The following is an 11,611-nucleotide window of genomic DNA, read 5'->3' as shown; positions in this document are numbered from 1 at the left end:
ATACAGTATAACACACACACACACACACACACACACAYACACATACATACATACATACATACAGTAACTGTTAGTTATAGTATTCAATCGTTTTGGACAGTCGACACACACCAGTATTACTTTATATATTGTATATATGTATATATATATAGAGAGCACAACCCTAACAATTTTTGGCCTATTGTTTAGCCTTTGTCTATCGTCTATATATATGTATATATGTTTGTGAATGTGAAAATGTTATACACATAATCATCATAATCATGAGCACCGTTAGCACAGTTACAGCACTAGTAGTTTTGATGCTCTCAACACATCTCGCACAACAAACTTTAACTTTTCCTCCTTTTAACTGTTAATTACAACACATTTATTAGTCGACACACTATTTAGTGTCTGTACTGTTGTTATACGATAATACTGTATGTGCCGGACATTGAATAAACTACTGGTTCAGTACTACTACTACTACTTATCCAAAAACTGTATGTCTAGTGTTGTTGTTAACTATTTTACTATGTTATTAATACCTCACTGATATGTGTGACACACACACACACACACACACACACACACACTCATTGACATACTATACTATACTAGTGTTACAAACACCCAGTTGTGTGCACAAAGCACCGGTCGATTTGTTGCCTAAACTTCCCTAAAGAATATTCTGTATTATAATTATTATTTATATTTCTAGGATTTTTTTTATCGTTGCATTTATTGTGACAAAAGTTGTTATTCATTGAGACTCTCTTTTTCCATATATTCTGTATGTTTATTATCAGTGTCTATAATATTACTGTATATACACTGTATATAAACTGCTGCTATTTGTTTGTACACTTCAAGTGTTTTTCTAATGTCAACGATTTATTATTATTATTATTATATGATAATAAAATGCTATTCATTAATATGATATTAAAATACTAATAGTTTTTTGTGTGTTTATTATTATATACTGTAGTATTATATATATATATACAGTACAAGTGTTATGCTATCATCAGTGCTTTCGTTTGGAAATAACTATACAAACAATATATATATATATATATGAATATCATTATACAGTAATATATTATTTATTATAATACTGTATATTATTGTTTATAATAAAATAAAATATTTTATTATTTTTAATCAAATATTTACTGTATATTATATGCTATTGAATTGTTTAAAACAATTAATGCCAGTGAATTTCAATTGTTAAACTATAAAATAAAAATTTTATAATTAATTATTTTGTTTATTATTATTGTTATTGTCATCTAATTTATTATATGTGTGTGTATTAAATAACACATAAAATTTATTAAAAAAATCACTATTATGTTGTTAAAAACACACACAATATTGTGAATAATAATAAAATTAAATTAGATAATAATGTAAATATTTGTAATAATAAATTAATATAGTGCATTTAAAAAATTCAAAGTGCTAACTTTTTATATAAATAAATATATATATATATATATTAATAAATTATTAAATAAAAAATTATGAAATTAAATATAATTATTGCTTTTACTATAAATATTACACAACTGTCCAAAATAATTAATTGTCAAAGTGGTAGCAATAATAATGGTCAGTAAAATTTAATTAATTAATTTTATCAATAATATTAAAAAGTTTTTATATATATACTTTATATAAATAGTATTAAAAATTAAATTAAATAATTAATTTTAAGTAATTATATTATGATAAATTTATATATTAAAAATAATGTATTGATATATATATAGTGCCTTAAATATTATTTATCTTAAACACTCTAAATTTATACTAATAATAATTTATTCATATATTTATGAATATTAATTAATTATTATACAGTTTATCAAATTTGTAATTAATTATATTATTAGAACAGCGATAATTCTAAAAATTGTGATTAAACAAAAAAAAAATTTTAGTAATATTAATTAATTGATTAATTGTATTTTAAAAAAATTATTATAATTATTATTATCAAGGTACAATTGATTTTTCATTTCGCTATAATGATGAACGACGACTACTGGACTATTTGATGACAAACTATGACAACACTATTAGACCGGTTCTCAATGCCAGCGATCCAGTGATCATACGTTTGGGCATTACATTGACACAGATATTTGATCTGGTAGATTTTTATTAAAAACAATTTATTTAATTAATTAATAATTTAATTATTTTTAATAATTTTCTGTTTTAAATTAATTAAGTTTAATACAGTTTAATAAATTAATATTTTTTTATAATTATTGTTTTTTTTAAATATAATTATTGTTTTATTAATATAATTATTGTTTTTTTATTATAATTATTTTTTTTAAATATAATTATTGTTTTTTAAAATATAATTATTGTTTTTTAATATAATTATTGTTTTTTTGAAAATATAATTATTGTTTTTTAAATATAATAATTTTTCTCTAACATCAAGGATGAAAAAAATCAAGTGCTAACTACAAACGTTTGGTTAGATCAGGTAATTAATTAAACAAAATTTTATTATATTTTAAATTTGAGAGAAAAAATATTTTTTAACAATTAAATAAATTAACAACATTTTATATATAAAGAAAATAAAAATATTTTAATTAAATAATTAAACTTTTTGGTTAATATTGTAATATACACTATTCAATGATTTTAATTAAAGATTTATTATATATAAAATATGCCAAATAAAAGAATATTCATTTAAATATAATGTTTGTAATTAAAAAATTTAATTTAAATATTAATTTAATTTTGTTATCCATTTATTTAGTAGATTTCATAATAAAGGATAGTATATAAACAAATTGTTTTCAAAAAACACTTATATAATTTTATTTTTGTTTAAAATTAATTTACTGTAAAATTTTCAATTTGAACGATTCAAATAAATTAATAAAACAATAAGATTTTAAGTTTATCATTTAATGTTTTGTTTTTAATTAAATTAAAATAAATGCAAATAAAGTTAGATTTAACATCAAATAAATTATAAATATTATAGTATTATTAAAAAAAATAATATCAAACTGTCAAATTAAAAAAAATAATGTATTAAAAAATTAATTTTATAATTAAAAATAAATTATTTTACCAGAAACAATATATATATATATATATATATATAATTTGATCATATATCATAATAAATATAATAACAAATAGTTTAATAACAATTTTTTAAAAATATTTTAAATTTACTATATTAAACAGTATATATTTGTATAGCAATTATATATTTTTTAAAATTCAATTTCAAGTTTAATAATAAATCATATATAGTTCAATACAAAATAAATTGATCACATATAGTCTAACACACACACATACACACACACACACACAACTATATTTGTATTAAATCACAAAAAAATATTATTAGTATAATTTTTATAATAAAATATATTTGCCTATTGTTTTGCTGCCACTGATGTTATTTTAGTCAATAGTTTTTTTCTGTGGCCACAAATCACATAACAAAACAACACAATTATATTATTTTGTGTTTTCTCTCGCATTTTTCCTATTATTGTTAATAGTATTATACAGAAGTTTAAGCCATACATGTATTCAATAGACAGGATATACGGTATATATATATATATACTGTATAAGTTATACGTATAAAACATATCTATAAATATATATACAATATATATATTTATTAAGATATTGATATCATCTTTCATCATATTATATATATATATATATATATATATATATACTGTATATTACAATATTGTTTATTTCTCGGTCTCAATAACTGAAATTAATACTATTATTACTATTATTATTATTATTATTATTTATAGGAATGGATCGATGAGTTCCTCGCATGGAATTCCTCATCGTTTGGTGGGTTAACCAAAATCCGTATCCCCTGTGAAAAGATATGGAGACCCGATATTGTACTCTATAATAGGTTTGCTTTTTTTATATACAGTATTTTATTTTATAAACAGTATATAAAGTATTAATATATATAAAAAAAACTATTGATAATATAGCAACAATATATCTATAGTATAGTATAAGTATAGTTTAAATAAAATCTTATTTTGAAATATTATTTTATTAAAATAGATTTAATAAATAAATTGATAGATTTTCTAGATTTTTTTGCTGTTGTTGTAAATATTTAAAATTATATTAAATATTATTTTTTTTATTTAAAAATTCAATTATATTTTTTATTACCTTATTTTGTATTATTATTAAAATTGTATATCAGCATAATATTTAATAAAAACTATCAAATGAATATTATTGATTTTATTATTATTTTTACAAAAACTTATTTTTTAAAAAATACATATTATTTAAAATAAAATTATTGAAATTATTTTTTTCGTGTTATTTGTAGTATTATTTTTAGTAATAGTTTACATGTAAATAATTATTGAACTTTAATATATATATATATATATAGAGAGAGAGAGAGAGAGATTTAATATTGATTTTTTAAAATAAGTATTTAAATCAAGTTCACAAAATTTATTTTAGATTATGATACTAATCTATATTATTTTAAACTATAAATATATTTTTATATAAATAAAACTCTGATTTGAATAAATTATATATATATTTATTAAATGTTAAAAATAGACTATTCTATTATAAAATTTTTTTTTTATAAAATATAAATTTTCCTAAAAAATAAGCAAATAATACTTTTATCTATTTATTTATTTATTTTTTTCTCGCAAGCATTCAATCAAGTAGCAATTTGACTAAATAAATATTTTATTTATATTTTTTTATCAAATATTTTATTAAAATATTTTTTTTCGAAAGTCCAAAATACTTATACAGTATATATCACACATATTTATATTTATATATATATATCAAAAATAGATACAGTCTATCACATTAGCCATTCAAAAAAATAAAATAAAAACTAAATAAATTTACATCACTCTAAATATAATGTATATTTAAACACAATTTTCACATATATTAATATATTTTTGCAATACTCTTATATAATATTAATATTATATCTCTTTATATATATATATATATATATACAGTATATATCAATATATATATATATATATATCTTTCACTTTCTTTTTTTCTAAAATGATTGTATCATTTATGATGACTGATAGCTTGGGTGACAGTAAATGCCATTTCCACTCAAATATAATATAGTTTTTATCTAAACTATATTTATAAGTATATCTATTATATTTATCGTATCAAGGTTATATTATATGTAACTATATATATATATAGCAATCTAGATAGAGTATAGTTATCATTAGTAATATTAATATAGAGATAAATAAAGAAAATAAATATATATAACACAAACACACAAACAAATATTTATTTATAAAATTGCAATTTTCTAGAGTTTTATTAACAAACAAACAAAAAAAAGTAATTTTATTATTATTTTATTAATACTATTATAAGTACAGTCTATAGAGTATTTCCAATCAAATTATTTCGACACTAAATCTTATTATAAATATATCAACAGTTTTTTTTAATACTATAAATGCGTTTATTTTTAAATTATATTTTTAAAAATAAATATTATGTATAATTTTTACACTGGTCACATTTTTTCAATAGAAATTATGGTTGATTAAATAAATCAATTTAAATTAGGAATTGGTTGAGTTAGATTAGATGGATATTAGTATATATATATATATTTGTTTATTTTATTAATAAATACTGTATTAAATTTATATATATAAATAAAAAGCAAAATATTATATTGTCAATTATGATATACAATAGATAGGAAATAAATCTTCAAAAAATAAGTTTTTTCTATCTATATATCTGTATAATACTGTATAGTATTATTATTATTATTATTATTATTATTATTAGTAAACACTATATTTTATGATATATTTTGTTTTTTTTTGTGTATAGTTTTGTTTTATGTGTAACTTTGTGTTTAAGTTTTTTTTCGGTGTTATTTAGTTTTTTTCATTTACTTATTTATTATTATTATTATTATTATTATTATTATTATTATTACAAATGCTTTGAATGGCTTTGTACACAATATTTTTTGGTTAAATATATATTAATTCTCTGTTTATATATAAAGTGTATATATTTTTTTGTGTGTATACAAAATATTTTCAATTGAATGCTCTTTCAGTCAATTATTAGTTGTTATAAACCGCTACAATATATTACTATAATACGACTTTAGCTAAAAATCAGTTATTTTTTTTGTTTGTTATACAAATACTTTTATATATATATATATATATATATATATATATATATATATATACAGAATATTCACTAATAATTTTTGACATTTATATAGTTAAGTATAAATGTGTGTATGATTTTGATTTTAATATAATTGTTTTGATTGTGTATTAAAATTTTATTAAATTAATCATTAAAATTATATTATAGATTTTATATACTAATAATATCATATAAATATTAAATTAATTATACCTGAGTCCAACCCATATATATATATATTAAACTTTAAAAATATAATAATAACTTAAATATACAATTTCAAGTTATTTTAAATATTTTTATTTAAATTTAAATACTATTTGTTTATATAAATAAAATACAAAACAACATTTTTTTAATAAAAATAAATTTTCAAGTTTACATTTGTTAATTTTAATTATTGCTATAATATTATAATACTATAAAATTTTTAAATAATAAAAATAATATTTTTTTAGTTACAAAATATAAGAATCTAATGAAAAAATCGATTCAATTAAATACAAAACAAAAATCACAATTCACTTGGATTTGCATTAAATAAAAGCCAATTATTTGATGCCATTATTATAGACATTGGGATAAAAAAAATAATAGTAAAAACACACTATTTTGCTCACAAGTCAGCAATAATTCTATACATATAAACGTCAATTGAAATATCATTAAATTGTTAGTTATATTATGAGTTTTTAGTGTTTGTATTGATTTTTGTTTTGTTAAATAAAAAATAAAATATTTTTAAAAAAAACTTTTTGTTTGAATCAATCAGCTAAATATAAAACATAAATATATATTATGTATATATATATAGAAAAAATATTTTTAACAAAAAAATGATATTTCTATTTAAAAATTATGAATATGTAGCAATTTATAAACTAATGATAATAATAATAATAATAATTCATTGAGATTTTTATTTATAGTAATTGTCAAATCAATAACATTTTATTATTATAGACTAGTGAATACTATATAAATAAAATATATAAACATATATGCAATAGAAATAATAATAAAAAATAAATATAATAGACATGTTCACTTTTATAAATAATGATAATTATATCTCATTATCTTTTTTATTATTATTATTTAGTGCTAGTAATTGACGTAGATACTTTTATTTATTTATTTACTATTATATATTTATATATTCAATGTATAGTATATTTATCTGCTATTTATATCATTATAAAAAATACTGCAAATAAATCATTTAATGTATATTTTATTTGTTTGTTTTGTTTGTAGCGCTGATGACTATACGCAGGGCTATATGAACTCACGCGCCATCATAGAGCCCAGTGGTAACGTGTTTTGGCCGCCGCCCACCAAATTCCGTAGCACGTGTCAGGTAGATGTCACGTACTTTCCGTTTGACGATCAAACGTGCAAGCTCAAATTAGGTTCATGGATTTACGATGGTTTACAGGTTTGAATTAAAATTATTATTACTATTATTATTATTATTATTATTATTAAATTCATATATAAATATATAATAAACATAATTGATTATAATAATAATCAAAATCAATAGTTTTAAAATTAGAGTTATTTAAAAATAATTGTCAAGTAATTACTACATGTTTTTTTAGAAATATTTTTTTATAGTCTAAAATTGACATAACTTTTAATTGAGATTAGATATTAATTGATTAATGTTATAAATTTTTAAAAAATAATTAGCATTTCTATTATCAAACAAATTCATATCAATAAACAAATATTTATAATAATAATAAATAGTAATTAAAAATAATTATAATTTTTACTTGTTTATTTCTAATTAAAAAATTACATATAAAATAAACTATAATTTTAAAGTTTTAATATAATAAAAATTTAATTTATCGTTTTTGAATCAAACTAGTATGTAATTTATTATTAGATAATAATTTATAATTTATTTTAATATTTATTTTACAGTTTTGAACTAATAATAAAAATAAAAATTAAAAATAATTAGATTTTTTAAAAATCAAAACTGTAAAATAAATACTAAAACAATTACTAAATTATTATCTAATTATAAATTATTAAAATAGAAATTAAAAATGGATTCAAGATTTTATTTTTATTAGTAAAAATATGCATTTTAGGATAAAAATTATATTATTTAATTTAAATTTATATATATGTAATAAATATTGTAATTAATAAAAATAAGATTATTGATAAATTTGATTATTTTATAATTAGAAGTATTAAAAATTATTATTTTTAAAAAAAAACTTTTAATTTTAATCTAAAATAAAGGTAGATGTACTAAATAGGACAGGTGAAATTGATATGAGTAACTATGTACCAAACGGGGAATGGGATCTACTGGAGGCTACCATTCAGCGCAATGTTGTCCGCTACCCGTGCTGTCCGGAACCGTTTCCCGATGTGACCATAACGTTGACCATACGGCGCAAAATATTGTACTATACCTACAATGTTATACTTCCCTGTATGATGCTATCGGTGCTCACACTACTAGTATTTTGTATACCTCCCGATTCGGGCGAAAAAATAGCACTCGGAGTAACCGTATTGTTGGCCTTTTCGGTGTTTATGTTAGCCATATCGGAAAAATTACCCGAAACTTCCGAATCTATACCATTATTAGGTAATTATAATTACATAATTTTATTAACTTTAGTTTCACTTTCAAGTCTAATAGATTCAAGTCTAATAGTACTAATACATTAATAAAACAACATTATACATTAAAATTATAAACGTATAATTTACAGTTTTTTTCAAAATTTTTGTTTGTTATTTAAAAATAAAATACAATTTAATTAATTAGTTTTTTAAAAAAATAAATGTTATATTATATGATAATTTATTTAAATATAAATGGTAGATAAAACTAAAAAAACGAATCCATAGTTAAGTCTAAATTATAAAAAGTTTAGTATTATTATGTAAATTATTTAAATATTTGATAATATTACTGTTTTTAAATTAATATTAAAATAAATTGTGACATCTAAATATATCAAACTATAGATTATATTATATTAATAAATGATTCATTAATATCTATGATGAAAAATTATAATTAAAAATAATATGTGAATAATTTTATAATTATATACAATTAATATTTATATATTAATTAATTATAACAAAATAATTGTCATAATTTGATATTGAAATAAAATTTTAAAAATTTAATTTATAGTTTATTTTGACTAAATTTAAGTAATATTTTTAAAAATAAATATTAAACTAGAAGTTGAAAACCAAAATTGACTTTTAAAATTTGAACTCTAAAACATAAAATTTAATTAAATTAAATTTATTATTAATATTATTATTATATTTAAAAACAAATTTGTTAATAAAATGTACTAATTTATGACTTTTGATGTTTTTGTGATAATAATAAAATATTAATAGATTTTTACTTTTATATTAGGTATATATTTAACAGTAGTTATGGCCATTACATCCGTATCGGTAATAATGACGGTAATTGTGCTTAACTTTCACTATCGCGGACCAGTTAAACGCAAAATACCCGATTGGATCAAATATATTACTAAACTATCAAACAATGACTTAAGTGAACAATTAAATAATCAGTCGGTAATTAAAAAAAACTGTTAAAAATTATTTTATTTAATAATACAATTGTTAATAGATTAGTAAAATTATTAATTAATAGATAAAAATCGGATAATGAGAAAATATTTTTGAAAATTTATTTATTAAAAAAATTAAAGATAAAAATTTAAAGAAAATAATATATAATAATATATATTTTATAATGTTTTTTTTTCTAAAAAAATATACTTTATAAAATCTTATAGTTATGTGAATAATTATTTTTTTACTTTTTTTAATTAATAATTTATAATTTTTTGAGACACTATAATAGTAATATAAAATTAATTAATAGTTTACAATATTTCTAATAAAAATTATATATTAATAATTTAAATTATAGTTTTATTTTTAAATTAATTTATTATTATTATTATTTTTTCTAATTTTAGGATATGAAAAATAGCTCAACAATTAATGATAACAATGTCTATCAACAAAAACAACAACAAACTAATTATAGATTACATACACCTCAACAACAACACCAACAACAACAACAACAACAACGAGACGAGTCATTACATGCCAACAATGTTTGGTACAGTAGTAGTAGTCATCGCAATCTGTCGTCACCGATACCACAACCACCACCGCTGACAACATTGATCGACACATACGGTCATCGATACGCACAGAGTAGCGAATCGTTGATCAATATTGAAGACAACTATAAACTATTGTTAAACATTAGTCGTACAAAATCGTGTACACGTTTGCTAAATAATTATAACAACACAACCACCACTACAGCCACTGCCAACACTACAGCTACCGGTGCTGGAAAAACACCAGTAATTAGTGATAATCATCATCATCAGCAGCAACAACAACACCAACAACACGTATGCTGTTGCTCCGGTAGTAGTTGTTGTTGTTGTTGTAGTGATGGTGACAACAAAACTGCTTGTCAACAACATCGACGACATCATTGTGCCAATTATGATAAGCTGATGACTGCTCACGAAGATCTAATCGATACAATGTGTCGGTATATGCTATGGAAAAGTGAACTGAAAGCTGGGGACAGTGCGGTAATACACGAGTGGCGACTATTGGCACTGTTTGTCGATCGCATACTATTCTGGATATTCTTTATCATAACGTTTTGTTCATCCGTTATGTTTCTGGTAGTCATTCCTATACAACAACGAGGCTTTCCTTACTTTACTATTTAAAAAAATAAATAAATAAAACAAATAAAACAAAATGTTTTTTTAATATATATATATATATACAGTATATATACACACATAATACAAATATTTGACAGTATATTTAATTATGTGTAGATTATATTATAGATATTTAATCTATTTATTTAATATATCGAATAATTATATTATAAAAACAAATTGAATTTAACAACAAAAAACATTTACAACATATATATATACACACATTAAATACTTTAACAGTATTTTAATTTATGTGAATACAGTCTCTCTCTCTCTCTCTCTCTCTCTCTCTCTCTCTCTCTCTCTATCATATTGTTGACACATACAAAAAAATCAAACAATAGAAATACTAACATAAAGATAATATCATCTATTGATTATATATCTATGACAGATACTCATATATATAAAAAATATTATATATATATTTATAAAGTTCATAGAAATTTATATAAAAAATAAATTTTAGTCACACAAAAAAAACTATTTGTAATCTAAAATTAACTATTTTTTACAAACTATTTGTGTACATTATATACAAAATATAGTATATATATAACGTATGATAACACCACTTGTATGTT

The 11,611-nt window shown here is 19.1% G+C and overlaps 1 protein-coding gene across 1 annotated transcript; it reads left to right on the top strand.

Moving 5' to 3' along the window:
- Nucleotides 1-263: 263 nt before the first annotated feature.
- On the top strand, nucleotides 264-11,027 carry LOC128951466 (neuronal acetylcholine receptor subunit alpha-10-like). Its single transcript, XM_054296714.1, has 8 exons — nucleotides 264-354; nucleotides 1,995-2,146; nucleotides 2,450-2,494; nucleotides 3,819-3,928; nucleotides 7,501-7,681; nucleotides 8,509-8,863; nucleotides 9,662-9,827; nucleotides 10,397-11,027. The coding sequence occupies exons 1-8, from the start codon at nucleotides 264-266 to the stop codon at nucleotides 11,025-11,027; spliced, it is 1,731 nt and encodes a 576-aa protein (XP_054152689.1).
- Nucleotides 11,028-11,611: the final 584 nt, after the last annotated feature.

Source organism: Oppia nitens, unplaced genomic scaffold (genome assembly GCF_028296485.1).
Source record: "Oppia nitens isolate AA-2021 unplaced genomic scaffold, nextdenovo-longstitch-racon4-pilon3 scaffold1_pilon_pilon_pilon, whole genome shotgun sequence".
NCBI classification, from domain to species: domain Eukaryota; kingdom Metazoa; phylum Arthropoda; class Arachnida; order Sarcoptiformes; family Oppiidae; genus Oppia; species Oppia nitens.
The sequence above is the reverse complement of the archived record's forward strand: the minus strand, read 5'-3'. Positions and strand labels throughout refer to the sequence as shown.